Source organism: Poecile atricapillus, chromosome 1 (genome assembly GCF_030490865.1).
Source record: "Poecile atricapillus isolate bPoeAtr1 chromosome 1, bPoeAtr1.hap1, whole genome shotgun sequence".
NCBI classification, from domain to species: domain Eukaryota; kingdom Metazoa; phylum Chordata; class Aves; order Passeriformes; family Paridae; genus Poecile; species Poecile atricapillus.
The window spans coordinates 75,343,389-75,359,081 of record NC_081249.1 but is presented as its reverse complement, the minus strand read 5'-3'; the positions used below and the strand labels follow the sequence as shown (position 1 = coordinate 75,359,081).

At 39.4% G+C, this 15,693-nt stretch overlaps 1 protein-coding gene across 4 annotated transcripts in view; it reads right to left on the bottom strand.

The window, feature by feature from the left end:
- The window catches only part of PDGFD (platelet derived growth factor D), a 140,440-nt gene that overhangs the window by 8,036 nt on the left and 116,711 nt on the right, over positions 1 to 15,693 (bottom strand). For all 4 annotated transcript variants that reach the window (XM_058863924.1, XM_058863938.1, XM_058863931.1 and 1 more), the window contains one exon: positions 5,965 to 6,179. In XM_058863924.1, the coding sequence (XP_058719907.1) occupies positions 5,965 to 6,179 (215 nt within the window). The remainder of the gene's footprint in view (positions 1 to 5,964; positions 6,180 to 15,693) is intronic.

Sequence of the window (15,693 nt, the reverse complement as noted above, 5' to 3'; positions counted from 1 at the left end):
ACGGTTTAGCTGTGCTCTGAGTATAAGAAGCTAAGTATTATGGGAATGTGGTTCACAATTTAGCACAAGAACCTTTACTCTAGTAGGAACATAGCCTAAACCAATGACATAGACCCAAAGATGTATTCTTTCTTACCAGACATGATTACAGGGTATCAGGGACAAGAAAAAGGAGTTGGCTTGCTGATCAGTGGTAGCAGGCAAACTAAGGGATTACTAAATATAGATGGGGTTATTGTTTCTATTTTTTTATTTGTATGCATAAGAAGCACATGGTTTTAATAGTACAAACATGGGAAAAGTCAACTGGCTTAAAACTCAAGTACCTGAAGCACTCACTAAAGCAATGTTTTTGACATACATGACATCAACAAGACCCTCACTTTTGCTGATCTTGTCAGGATTTATGTGTGCATTATGCTACAGCTGTTGTTTTAGCACTGACTAGATACAGGTGTTCCTCCTTCACAAACTGCCTCTCTGTCCTGACACATATCACAGGATGTCTCACTTGCTTAACTTCCAGATGTCAACACAAGAACTTTATTTTTCATCTAGTTAAAAATAAGCCTTTTTTCTCTCACTGCACTTCTGTACTCTCTCTGCTCATCCCGTGACCTAGCAGTCATTTCTGACTCATTTTATTTCCTTGTACTTGCATTCCAAATAAATCCCATTGCTGCTTCTTGTACAATATTCCATGAATTAACTCTTTTGTCAGGCTAATTCTGTGCCTTTATTACCATAACAACCTTTTATCTCCTTTATACATGTACTATCAACTCCAGGACATACAACAATCGGACCATATTCCTTGCACACTGCTTTGATGATTCTAGCTCTTTTTTTATCCCTTAGCAAATTCCCTTTGTCGTGTCAGCAGCATTTTGATCATTTTTTGACCAGTTATCTTATGTTTCCCTCTGTAAGGACAGGGTGAGAATTACTGTCTTCTATCTCAAGTGCCTCCTTAAGGTTTGCTTCTCATTTCTCTGAAAAATAAAAGAAAAAAGCCCCAACAGCATCACATTGTATTTGTTACATTTCTTAACTCCACTGCAGTAACTTCGCCTTACTAAAGTTCCACTTTTTAATTCTCTATTGTGCTCCCATGCTCTTTTTTCCTGTATAATATTCCCTCTGTCTCATTTTCCCTTTGCAATGTTGGGTTCAGCTGAAGCTGTTTTTATGTCCCAGAAACTTGTGCCAAGATACAGTATTGTGTTCTCTGGGGTACCTACTGTCTCTCTTAAGGCAGCCAATGGTTATTTAGGAATTGCCACCCTAACACTAATCAAAACCTTCTCTCTGAGAATTAACTGAATGTATGTCCTGTGAAGGGACCAGAAAAACTCCAGTCTGCATCAAACTTGAATGGAGGCATAATGCTTCAAAAATGGGTGGGGTGGGGGGGGTGGGGGAAGAAGCACCTTATAGAGAGTGGACAACACATCAGTCTTTACAGGAGAGACAACTAAGTAGGTAAAAGATGCAATCAGCTATCACCACTTTTCTTTTTCTTTTATATGCCCCTTAGCTGTGCAGTTCAGCACTGTGTTTGCAGAGGCTTATACATTCTGACAAATTCTGGTTGCTACCTTAAGAGCACTTATTCCCCATGGAAACTCATTTCACATCTCATCAGTTACAGCAATGAGATGGGGAAACTGATTTCTTGTTTCTCTGAGGTAGGTGCATGCTGGCTTGATAGCACAGCCACAGCTGAACTGAGTCCTGGCCTGAGTTCCCCCACACCCTCTCTGAGCTGAATGATCTCCAGGTTTACAGTCTTTGCCTCTTTAAAGAGCAGCTCCAGGCATTTTAAGGAAATGAACTGCAATGGGAGACACACTTTTATATCAGGTTCACTTTAGAAAGTTAGACAGCAGTAGGGCTGAGCTCTGATTAAGGTGTGCCACATCCATTATCATGTATTGCTTTGTCTTTCCCTCGCACAGAGCATTGCAACATAACTCATATCATTTATGGCAGACTATGCCTGAGAGAAGTTTTCAGACACTGCCAAGATTTGGCCTCTTTGGTTTGAAGGGCTCGTGACACTATGTGGTAAGTCATGAGTATTTGTCCAGGGTATTTGCTCTGTTCCAAAGCAAACCCAGAAGCCACGGAAAACCACAGAGCCCCACAAGACTCCTACAAGGAAAAAAAACATAAGCCACCAATAAAACTGTCTGTTTACCCAAGTTATGAACCCGTTCAATTCTGAAAACTGATGAGTATTTTGGTAAAGTCATGGCTAACTTCCAGGCTATAAAGAAGACCAAAGATCTCAAGATTAACATCTCTCAGGGCAATAAAGAAAAAGCTACCCTTTATTGTGGCCATCTCATGTTCTCATTTTCCCTGCTGTTGCATCACTTCTTACAGTCAGTTGTGATAGAGAAGAGCTGTACATTCCCTTCAGGGAACCGGAGCAGCACTCTGAGCTTGGGAAAATTAAAGGCTCCACATGATAGGTATTAGTCCTGAGAGGCTAGGCTAGGAGGGAGTGCTCAGTGATTACAGTGGGAGGCTTTGAACAGAGAACTGAGAGAGAACTAAAAAGCATTTAGAGCATAAGGAGAAGATAACCTTGAAATCTCTCTGGACTAGAAGCCTCTCTTTCAAGAAACACCCTGGACTTTAAGGTCCCCACAGCTACTCCAGCACTCACCACTAAGCCAAAAAGGAGCCTATCGCTTCTGGAAAATTTGCCTGCCTGATTTGCTCACACAGAAATACTGGGTAGCTCAGAAATGCCAGGGAACTTTTAAGTGATCTCCAGCAACATTTTTACTTTTGAGGACAAGCATATCCATGTACAAGGCACAAAGCTCTTGCAGGTTCAGGAGTTGAGCAGATAAAGCTCCAGGACAGAAATTAGGGAAAATCAGTCTGGCAAGAGAAGGGGTCTAGGGTCTGCAGGACTCAGCTTCAGCTACTTCAAACACCTTCTTCGCTCCACCATCTAATATTTCTGGTGTCTTCTGTAAATCAGATTAACCGAGACTTGTATTTGAATCTGGCCTGTACCATCCTGTAGCAAAAGGCTGAATTTTTTAACCAAATTAATGGTACTGGGGATTTTATAAAGTGTAAAACTCCATCCTTCGTTATGCAACTAAGGCTCTTTGGATAAGGTTAGTGGGTTTTAAATTGGCTTTTAAGAGAGTAAACTGGCTCTATGGTTCTAAAACTGGCATGTGGAGAGGTGTCTCCTCAGCGCCTTTTCCACCTGGTGTTTAAGTAAAATTAAAGTGTCAAAGGAGAATAAGAATAAAAATGATTAGCTGTGTGCGGCTAATAATAATAATAAAGTGGAAAACATTTTGGACTAAAATGAATGGACACATCTTTAGTATGTCATACATGAATTCATCTGCATGACTTCCACTCTTGTTAATGGGAGACACTTGGCTAAATATCTGCTCAGTGAGCTGTTAATTCATCCCTAAGGGATAAAATTTTAATTTAAATTTACAAAGGCCATTTAATGTTAAAGATGAAACACTGTCTTGAATTCATATGGTTTTAAGAGTAGAAATGAGTAGGAAAATAAATTAGTAGTGATATTTTTGTGTGAATGTTGAATTTCCTGAATTTAGTGATTAATTTGGGGCAGTTATGACATCCTGATGCTGAGCAATACCTGGCTAGTGTGATATTCTGGTGTTCCAGCACTAGCTGTTTCCAAACACCTGAAAAAAGTGCTTGATAACGTATTTATAATCAGCATTTTTCTTTCTAGCTACTGTCAACAGTTGACTTAATTTTTGATACAGGTGTAACCCAGGATTCCTTAGTTTATATTTGACTTTTAGTTCTTTCAGAAATCATCTAAATGATGCACAACTCACATTTAAGCGTTGAAATTCCATACAGATTTACTATTAAAAAAACCCCAATTCCTTTTATAATTCTAAATTAGATCCTTTCCAGTCTCTCTCTTGTTTGTTTCTTAAGGAAAAGATTATTTAGGAAGATCTAATTTTCTTTTAGCTACTATTCATTATTTCCTATCTTTCACTCTGTCCTCTCTTTAGAATTTTGTTTTTCTAAATGAAATGATCCAAAACTTTTGAGCCACTTTCCTTACAAATGTTTTTGATCTGTATCTTCCCCTACATCTCTTGTGATGTGTGATTGCTGCTTCTATTTATTTTTTCTAGTCCTGCCTTTGTCCTTTTAAGCATCAGTGGTCAAAACTTAGTGTAAGTTCCCCACCAATTCATCCAGACCACAGTATTTGCTGTGTTATTACCCCTTCATCTCCATTCCTGCAGAAGACTGCCACTTGTCTTTTTCTTATCACTGCACTAAACAACTGTTTTTCTGAAGCTTTTCACAGTGATTCACTGTGTGACCTTTAGCCCAATTTCCACCCTTCATTTCTTTCTCCTCCCCTCACACACCCAGTGTTATATGAATAAATAATTGAGACCACTCGTCCTAATGCTTGCTGCTTTTCTAACCTGCATTTATAAGCAGTTATAAAGACCTTCTGAAATTCCTCAGAGCCTTCTGTGCTGTTCAAGTATGTTATCTCCTGTGCCACCTGTCATTTTTGCCACCTCTCTGTTCAACTCCCTCCAGACTGAACACACATGAAATAATAATCTTTGTACCGGGGGCACCCTCGGATAGCCCTTTCCCATTTAGAAAATTGCTCGTCTCTTCCACCTCATTGCCCTTTATCTCTTAACCAGCTTCTAATCCATGTCTGATCTTGTCTGTCTGACTGTTTGCTCTCTGCAGGAGGTGCCAGTCCTTTTAGCATTTTTGTACAATGTTGTGGTGCTGTGTAAATATTTATTCATATATAAGGCATTCTGAGTTAATTTTATCAGCTCATAGTCATCTAGCTGCATTATACCTATTAATTTTTTTTCCAATTAACTTTTCTACCACTGAGATAAGGCTTTCTGCTCTGTAATTACTAGGGTCATCCCCTGCATCTTGTTTAAAATTAGAGAAAATATTAACTGTTCTCCAGTCCTAGCATGTGGAGTACGCTGTATTCTGCAGTTATGTGTGAGAAAATATCTCTTGCCTTTGAAAAGATTAAGCACACTGCTCACAGTGTGGGCAAGTTATGATCCTCAACAACCCTCTGCTATTGCAGCCCTGGGGTCTCTCAAGATAATGCCTTCATCTTATGGGCCTACATCGCATCCAGGTTTAAAGTCCATAAAGCCCATTCTCACTTGGGCCTTAGGCCAAGTGGTAAATCAGGCTCTTACAAGAGGTATGTGTCAGAAGTAAGTCAGCATGGCATGCAGCTACCCTACCTTCCAACAGCTGAAAGGCAGCTACCAAGTAACTTTCCTATATATGCTCACTTTAGGGAACATTGCTCATGTCGTGATCTGAAAATACTGCTTTAGAGGAAAAAATTCAAAATGCTCCCTCCTTGTGTTTTTCCTCTCTAGATGCATTCTGAATGGATTAAAATAATGAGCATTGTTTCCATGCAAAATTTTTGCCTTCCCAAAAATTTGCTGAGTGAGGAAAAAAAGCTAAGGCTGAATCATTCAGCTGCCCCCTGTAAGTAATAAATCTGGAAGGAAAGAGAGTTTACAAATGACTTAACTGTAATTTCCAAGTGTGAGCCTAAGTTTAAAGCAAGAGGAAATGAAGTCAAATATCTCAAGTCTCTGTGTTACTATAAAGAGTATTTCCAGTGGTATATACATTTACTTTGTATTAGTCCTTGACTGGGAAAAATCAGTCCAACATAAGGCTCATTCTTGAAACAAAGCTCACAAGGATGCTGTGGTGGCATCCACTCAGAGGTTGCAAAAGTTCTCTCCAACTTCTTCTAAGTTAACTTACAAGTAAACACTGCCCCTTTCTCACACATACATAGTTTATTAACAAGCAGCACACACAGCTCTGTGAAAAGACTTCAGAATCCATGCAAGCAGTAAATACCCAAAAGAAGTAACAAAGAAAGAATGAAAATACCTCATGATATTTTTTCACCGTTTTCCCTGATACGCAGGTGCAGGATTTCCAGTTTGGAGTCCCACAGCCACAGTTTCCACCACAGCGCTGGACCAGGAGGCAGCGGGGGAAGAAAACGACATTTGTCAGCTTCAGCTCCTCCCTTAAATTGACAGAGTAGTTCCTCGGAGTGCAGCTGTAACGCTTCACATCATCATTCAACCTGTCCAGGTCAACTGCAATGCAAAAGAAGTTTCACTGGTGAGGTTAGAGTGGGACATTCCTCTGGTTTATGCTGCTCCCCAGGCAGCCAATAACACTGAGTGATGGGGTGCTGGTTCAAAGACATGTGAACCATAGGAGTGATTTCTGAACAGATAAACATAAACCTACCAATTTTAAATCATTAGAGGTGGCCATCCAGGCTGTCATCCTTCTCCCACTGACTGCCATAGCACAGATCACACCGACCATAAAGATGAAGGAAAGGTCTGCAGTAAAAAACTGGACTGAAAGCTGAAGACTGGCCATCTTATTTGCTTTGTCACTCATCGCTGGATCCTTGGGCAAGAGATTCCACCTCTGCTACTCTCTTCCCTCCCTCTGTCTATACCTGCCTTTCTTAGATACTAAGATCTACTTTTTTATTATGGGCAAAAACAAGGCCTTTCCTGTGGTCAGTAGAGAAACATTTTTGGAGAGTGATTCATCCCTTCCTGGGCAAGAGCATTTAGAACAGCCTGCATGACTTTTTTCTCAAGTTGCCTGTCTGTACTGCTTATGAATAGAATTTAGATAATTCATTTTTAGATGGAGAAACCAATCTAAGCAGTATTAATTTCATCTGGTAAATGTTACTATAATAGGCATACAAATAAATACAATTAAAATTAATAGGCCCATTGAATGCCAGTAGTTGGTTGGAGTTTAAATGCCTAGTATCTGCGATCTGTCATGTAAACAAGTGGTAAAGCCAGCCATAAAAATAACTTACAGACTATCAAATGTGAGTTTAAATGCTGTTTCTAGATTTAGCTTGTAAAGCAAAAACAAAACAAAAACCCGCTTTTTAAAATATATTTTCCACAATCGTGACACAGAGGAAAGAAACAAATTTAATGAGTTCTCTTTCTATAGAAATAGATTTCTTTTTCCTTCCTTTTCTGTCTTCTTCTTTCCTTAGGATTCGGTCCACCAACTAAGTGTTCAAAGGTCAGTAATTCATTCAGGAGTGGGGGACATGTGAGCTTGTGTGGAGTTTGACTCCAAACAGTATTTGCTAACAGAAGCATCAAAAGGAAAATAGGGATGGCTCAAATGAGAACTGAGGTAACAGTCTAGTTTGTGAACATATCAGATTTCCAGGGCCTGTTTAATGGGTCAACATAACCTCTGGTTCTGAGAACACTTATGCTTGTGTTTTAACAAAAATATGTGAAAACTTACAACAAAGACACTTCATATTTTCTGAGACTCAGGCCTTGTCAACATCACTAAGTTAATTTTTGAAAAAGCTGTTGATTTGTAAGTATCATGCACCTTTACATTTTGACCTGGAGATATTCACAAGGCTGATATGCGAGAGGCAAGGGTACCTAAATGTCAGAAGTGCTATTATAGAAAATCATAGCAGATTCACTTTCCTGACAAGGTGTTATCTCAGTCAATGGGAATTTAGCAGATAAATTGCTATTTTATAGCAATTATGATACATCCCCCCATGAAATCTCAGTGGTTCTCTCCAGAGAGCTAGCATCTCTCCAAAAGAGGTATAGATCATCCTCCTGCTATAAGCACAAAATCAATGGGACTGGTGGTATACTCATTCACTAAGAGAAAAATACACTGTGAGTGTCCTAAGCCAGGACTGGCAAGTCCAGGGTATATTGATTTCTTTGTTTTAACAGATGATATTTCCTTCTCCACTGTTATTCTTCAAAGCCACCTCTTCTCACTGCAGGCTTCAGGCTAATTCTTTCCACAGGGAAGTGTTTCCCACACCTCTAAACATTCTCATCAGGACCTTTGCCATCAGCTTTGTTAACTGGTAAAGCAAACACTATCAGGCTAGTACTCATTTCAGCCAACTGATGTGAAGAAAAAAATCTACTGAAGGAAGAAGAGAGCTGGAAATTTTCTGCCTTCATCACTAATGAGATTGCTTGAGGGGAAAACCTGGATCATCCACACTGACACTACAGCAATCCAGGGGAACATCTATGAGATACTTGATAAGCAGTCTCATTTTAGTGATGTTGAAAACATGAAAATAAGTAATGTCAAGCAGAGAAGAAAAGCCTAAATAAACAATTTAAGAGACACACAAGTCATCCTCCATTAAAATTCAATTGGAGGTAAACACCTACAGTCTTTTTTACGCTGGTCTACAGAACTGCAGTGCTTGGTGAGAATAAGGTGAGCATGCAGTGTACTCTGTGAACAGTGTATACTGTACTCTGGTAGCACCACACTGACAGACAAGAACAGTTCCCATTGCCTAATTAGATCCTAAGCTCTAGATCATGGTTTATTGCTCCCTAACAAAAGAACACATTTTATTCTGAACAACTCTCTCTGCTGAAAGCTTCAATATTCATTTTTTCCTGTCTTTGGGTTATTTTACTGTCTGGAGCTAGTCCATTTCCTTATCCATATAACAATGAGATTTTACAGTACAGATGGTTTCATGCATCACTTCACTGCTGTGACTAAAATGTAACTGAGCCTTGGTGTGATTGGTGTGAAATCCAGCTGCTTTACTTATCAAGGACTGAAACCACTGGAGTCCTTAATTTAAAACTAGAACTAAAAGGTTCTTTAGACTGGATGAAAATAATTCCCAAGTATTATTATAGAATGTCTTCATCAGAGACAGCTTAAAACTAAGGGAAACATAAAAGAGATGCACTGGACCACTAACCTGGATACTTGGGGCCCAATGTTTACCCCTTCCTTCCCTTAAATCCTCTGCTTAAAACCATTTCACATAGCTCTATGGCATGTATTTACCTTGAAGCATTCATCAAGATATTCTGTGATTCTGTGATCTTAATCAGAGGTAGGCACTGAAATCAGAGACTGCAGCTAATGTCATGTTTTATTCTGAAAAGGGGAGGCCTTAAAGATTGAGGAGAAAGCTTCTGCAGCTGGTCATTGATTAATTTTAAAGAGACAGGTGGTCTGTTAGGGTTGCTTTTAACACTTTATCTATTCCAAATTCACACATGGTCTTAGCATCATCATAGCTGAATGTTCTACACTTTTTTCATGCATCTGTCACAGTGCAGAGAGAAGGTGTAAGAGATGGCAGCCACCTTGCCATGGTATTCCTATACTGCATGTCAAAGCTATCTACAAGCAAGGCAAGGAGGATTTGGGTTGCTGCAGACTGGTCAGCCCATGATAAAATTAAGGGGGAAATCTCGGAAGCAATGCCCAGGCACATGACAGACAAGGGAATGATTTGGAACATCCAGAATATATTTAACAAGACCAACTTCAGAGTCAGCTCTGATGAGACATCTGTCTTTCTGGATGAGGTGAAAGTAGCAGAAACATCTGCTGATTTTTGAAAGCGATGAATAACATCCTTGCATCCAAATTTTTGAGATATAATGGAATAGGTGGACTATAAATTCAGTAGGTAACTGGAATATCTGAGAGACTTGAGGAAAATGGCCAGCAATTTCAAGTAGAACTGGTAGCTGGCTAGTATTTGTATTCTCCACAGGGTAACGCTGGGGTCAATACTGCAAAAGATCGGCAGGTAAACTAGAGGCACTGTAAAAGCCATGAAGGACATTCAGAGTAGTGCTGTATTTGACTGAAGCTATGGTGTGGCTGAACTTGAGGTGGAAAATTCACAAGTAAGATGGAGAGGGACTTTCAGGGCAAGTAGTAGTAGGACAAGGGGATATTGATTCATACTGAAAAAAAGTAGGTTTAGATTAGATATTAGGAAGAAATTCTTTACTGTGAGGCTGGTGAGACACTGGAAAAGGCTGCCCAGAGAGGTTGTGGATGTCCCATCCCTGGAAGTGTTCTACGTTGGATAGGTTTTGAGCAACCTATCTGGTGCAAGGGGTCTCTGTCCACAGCAAGGGCATTGGAACTAGATGATCTCTAAGGTCCCTTCTAATCCAAACCATTCTGTGATTTTATGATCTCAATAATATAACAGCGAACACTGGGATTACCAACATAATGATATCCTCACAATTATAAGGCAATAACAAATGAAATGTAATTTCCCAGTCACATCTTCTGCTGGTTGAATCATATAAATGCTCTGACATTGATGAAATAATTCTCCATACCAAATTTAGACCAAACCCTGTGGCTTCTAGACTTCAACACATATGGCTGATGGTTTTGACTGCTCCACTGCACATGCTTAAGCATAAGCAATTTGTTAAATATACCTGAAAACCTGGGAGCTGTCTAAATCCTTCTCACGGGAGCTTAGCAGATCATGCAATTTCTATTTACTTTACAGCACTAAGACAAACCTCCTCAATATACAGCAACTATTATTTTAGAGGAACGAAAGATCAAGATTTCAGTAGGATTATAGCTGTTTCCATGGAACAAAGGGCAAAATATATAGGCCTATTATGGACTGGCAAACCAATTATCAGGTGTGGTACAGGTCAAGTAGCAAAAGCAGGCCAAACTATTGGACACAGCTTCACTGAAATCAATGGAAAAGAGCAGCTTATTTCAGTGATAAATAACATGCTGTAAGTTTCACTAGCATCTTAAAAAAGGGTTTAATAAGAAAATCTTTCACTGCAGTGACCAACAATTACATCGTGTACCACGCGAGGGAAAATCTCATTTGTCACAGAGGGGGAAGGTAGGAATGTAGATCTGAATTGGATTGTGAAATGAATGAATGTGTGCAGTTTGAAAGCAACAGACAACTTGGTTCCTAACTGAAGATGGATGGGGGAAATAGTCTGGTTTTTTAAGCACAGGGAATACTTTAAATTATCAGCTATTTAAGAAGGTATTCCATGTACTTGGAATATTCAAATTTGCCATGCATGAGCGAGCATTCAGCATTTGTGGTGCCTGCACTCCCTGTCTGGTGCACTGAAACTTGCTGGCAGCTGTCCCAGAATCTTTCAAGGAAGAGTGCATGGACGTTTGCAGTAATTTACTGCAAAAATATGGCCAGTGCTTGCAAGCCTCTGAGAAATAACATTAAAATTTTAACTTCTTGCTAGACCATTTTAAGTAATGAGAATTAGAAACTATTGTTAAGGACATGGTGAAACTTGACTGATCTTGGGAACTGATTTGGCAATGAACAGAAAAAACATTCCGTGAAGAACCATTGTCTGACGTCACTACCCCCCTTCCAGAGAGCAGTGCAGTTATGCCAGCAAGTGTTTATTTATTTAACTTGTAAAGCTGTCACTGCAGACAGATGCTATTGCAAGAATGTCCCACCTGATTAATTTCCTCTGATAGCCAAAGGCTTTTTGTGTACTATTTCCTAAAAAGAAAATGAGCTTAGAAGAAGGGGTAGTCTTGTTAATTACCCAAATGTATCTATCTACATGTGTTCCTGCTTCCAAGGTTTATTTATGGGAAAACAAAACAAAACACTTCATTTCTTTCTAAAGACAACCCCTTTCTTTGGGTACCAGCCCCATGACATTTGGATTTACTTCTATGATGAGCAACAGTGAACTTGTCCTTTTTCCTTTCTTTCTTCATTTGTACATAAGCCATTTCACAGCTGGAGGTCTTTTTGGAATTTAAAAACCTTATTTAATGGGAGGTAAAAAATCAGAGACAACAGCAAAACATAATTGAAAACAAGTATGTGGGAAAAGTTAAACAATGTTTAATTGATGGCTGGATTGTTGCTGATGATTGTTTACAATGGTATTAGATGCTCTTCTAATACTATTAACCAGACAAATTCATGCTTTCAGAAACTTAAACTAGGATGAAGATACTTCCTTTAAACATGACTGAACTCCCCTTATGACTCTAGAAAAACAGAAACCTGTTTGTGAAGAAGATCATCACAATTGTGAAGCATGGATGTTTACTTCTTTACCTGTGTTCTAGCCATGAACAGTATTAAATAACCCAATAGCCAGTGATACCTTTTTAGATATATGTAATATAATATAATTGTATATGTATATGTATATGTGTATGTGTATGTATATGTATATGTATATGTATATGTATGTATATGTAATAACCCAATTACTATGTCACTGAGGTCAGCAATATATTACAGCAATGTAAAAGAAATTATTTTAAAGTATATACTTTGGTATGATATGCTTTTTTTTTTTTAAGAGGCTAGGATGAACATAAAGCTGAATATTCGTACTTTCAGAATTTCTAAAATGCTGAAATTGGTAGCAAACCTTTATATTTACAACTGCAGAGGTTATTTGAAATGTCTATCATGTTTTCATGTAGGTGTACACCACAGTTTATAGCTTATACAATGCCTCTCATTCCAGAATTGTGAAAATCTTTATGTGTCTTCTCCCTCTCTCTTTTCTGTCCTGTTATGCCAGTCTGGACTGCACTGGGATTTTACAGTCACCTTTCACTGGAATGGTTAACAGCAAACCTTGCTGAACATAAATCAAACTTCATGTGCTAGTTAGTGAGACACATTTCATACCAGTATCTCACTTCAATAGCGAGAAATGCATAAAGGAATTTCAACAGAAATGCAATTTTCATTTCAATAGAAAGAAATGCACTTAACTCAATAGAATTGCATCAGTATTGTAGAGGTGTGAGATCAGATTTTGTAGACTGAATGGAGTTACCATAAATACAGATTCAATCCACACACTGTTCAACTTTCAGGTACTTGCAAGAGATATCCAGGAAGGGACTGATCTGTATATGCATATATTAATGTGTACAAATACAAAAAATCATAGAATCTTTAGGCCTGTAAAAGACCTTCAGACATCAAAAATACAATCAGAAATCCAGCACTGCCATAATAATCTCTAAATGATATCCCCACATGCCACATCCACATCCACACACTTTTTGAACATTTCCTGGGATGGTGACTCCACAACTTTCTCTGGGCAGTCCATTCCAGTGCCTGACAACCCTTTCAGTGAAATTATTTTCCCCAATATCCAATCTAAATCTTCCCAGGTGCAACCTGAGATAATTTCCTCTTGTCCTGTCACTTGTTCCCTGGGAGAAGAGGCTGACCCCCACCTGGCTGCACCCTCCTTTCAGGCAGTTCCAGAGAGTGATGAGGTCCCCCCTGAGGCTCCTTTTCTCCAGGCTAAACACCCCCAGCTCCCTCAGCTGCTCCTCACAGCACTTGTGCCCCAGACCCTTCCCCAGCTCCGCTGCCCTTCTCTGGACACGCTCCAGCCCCTCAATGTCTTTCTTGCACTGAGGGGCCCAGAACTGAGCACAGCATTTGAGGTGTGGCCTCAGCAGTGCCGAGTCCAGGGGGACGGTCACTGCCCTGCTCCTGCTGGCCACACCACTGCTGATCCAGGCTAGGATGCCATCGGCCTTCTTGGTCACCTGGGCATACCCTGCATCATGCTCAGCTGCTATAGACAAGCATCCCCAGGTCCTTTTTTAACTGGGCATCTTCCCAGCCACTGCCCCCAGCCTGTAGCACTGCCTGGGGTGGCTGTGACCCAGGGGCAGGACCCAGCACTTGGCCTTGTTGAACCTCATAGTTTGTTTCGGTCCATCAACGAAGCAATGATGGGAGGAAGCAAAGATGGAGCTGGAGTGTACTTTGAAAGAACAAAAGGTTCTGGACTCAAATTTTAACATAGGAAAACATGTTAAGAAGGAATCTTAATAAGAAAATATTTAAATGTTGGAAACTACTTCTTGTTTGTTTGTTTGTTTATCTTTGTTCAGAGAGTGGTTCCAGAGACACTGAGCAGCCTCCATTCTTGGAGATATTGAAACACTGACTTGACATGGTCATGAGCAACCTTCTATTGATGACCCTGCCTTGAGGAGGGGCAGGGTTTAACTTCTTGAGGTGTCTTCCCACTTCATCTATTCCCTGATTCTGTGAGTTTCATCTATGATAAAATACTGTCTTCTTATCTGCCTGATCTTGATATTTGTAGATTATTAACAGGCAAATTAAGAAAACACACCATTTAAATATAATTTATCACCTATCCCTGCTATCAGAATTAGTATTCAGCAACACTGCCTCTTTTAGCTCATTTTTACCAGAGTTTGGTATGTGCAGAAGGTTGGATAGGAGTGAAATTATTAGTGATTAATTTATGCCATTTATATGGCGAGATCTGAAAATGCTGTGAAAGATAGGCAGAGATTACATCAAATTGTTCCTACTTGCCTCAGGGCTATTCTAACTTTGGATAAAAAAAATAAAGCTCAAGCTGTAAGCCGAAACAGATAGGTATCTGAAATAAATTATGATATAATCTACTGCTCTCTTTGCTGCAAGGTTACCCCAGTGCCTATAAACATTCCTCAGAGATCCACACTGTCTGTATTTAAAAGCCACCAAGCATTTCTAATTTAAGGATTTGTTAAAGCTATTTCTTACTCCTCACATCCTCCAAGAACAAGCCTTTAATCTTGTCAGAAGTTTATGACTAAATAAAAATTCTTAACTGAAATTTTAAAAAGATTTCATTATGGTGAGGTACTTCAGCCCAGAGAGCTGCTAACAGTCAGGGAATTTGGCCTTTAGTTTGAAAATAAAAGGAAAACTGTTCTTAAACTTTTTTTTTTTTTCCCTGTAACCAAACCACTACCAAAAAAAAAAATCCTATTTAAAAAAAATCAAGTATTAAAGTTGTAACTGGAAATCTGTTTAGTTCCTTGCTACACAAGAAGCTGATTTGTATTTACAATAAACGGAAAAAATGTTATGCATCTGAATTTTCTGAGCACTACCAGGTCAATCTGATACCTGTAGCCTGCATAATTATCATCAATAAAGCATCAAATGCTATTTTATATTTATGTGGTTATTTAAATATAAGGGATAGTGGGCCAAATATGATCTGAGAATGAAATGATATTTGGAGAATAGAATCAGTACAAGATCCAGGATTCTAATCAGCTTCTATTAAATGCAGAGCAGACCCTTCATTTCTTTTTTATACATATCTACTGGTGCCAAATCCAGCTTGGATGAGTAAGGGACACAGCAGATCATGTTCCACACACCCCCATAAGAATCAAACCACTCTTGAAAGTCATGCAGTAACACTTTGGTGAAGTTTTTCCCCAGCAACAGCTGTGGTGGTTACCTGAAATTTTTGAGGTGCCAAGAGAGAGTAAAGCAGTTTACTTTTTGCTGAATGGGTGCTCAGGGCTTTATCACAGATTCCTTTGAAGTGCTGAGCCCAGAAACAAAGAAAGCCAACCTGTCTTGGAAACTGTACACCAGTACCGTGTCTCCTAATAAACCGTATGTACCTGAAGTTATTCTCCTACTCCAAGGAGAAGAGCCACAGGACAGCCCACATTCCTACCATTCATCTCTTACTCTCCAAGCTAAGGTAGACACATGAATGGCAGGTGGCCTCTGCCAGATCCTGGTTCATGCCCAGCAATAGCAAATAGACTGTATTTTTGGGGCCTGGGAACACTTCTTGACACAGTTTTCCCTAACACTAATGCAGTCTATACATCACTTTTAAGACCAAAGCCTCATAATTTGATAACAAGTATGTTATGAACACTGAACTACAATTCTCCCTCCCTCCTCGCTTAATGTAT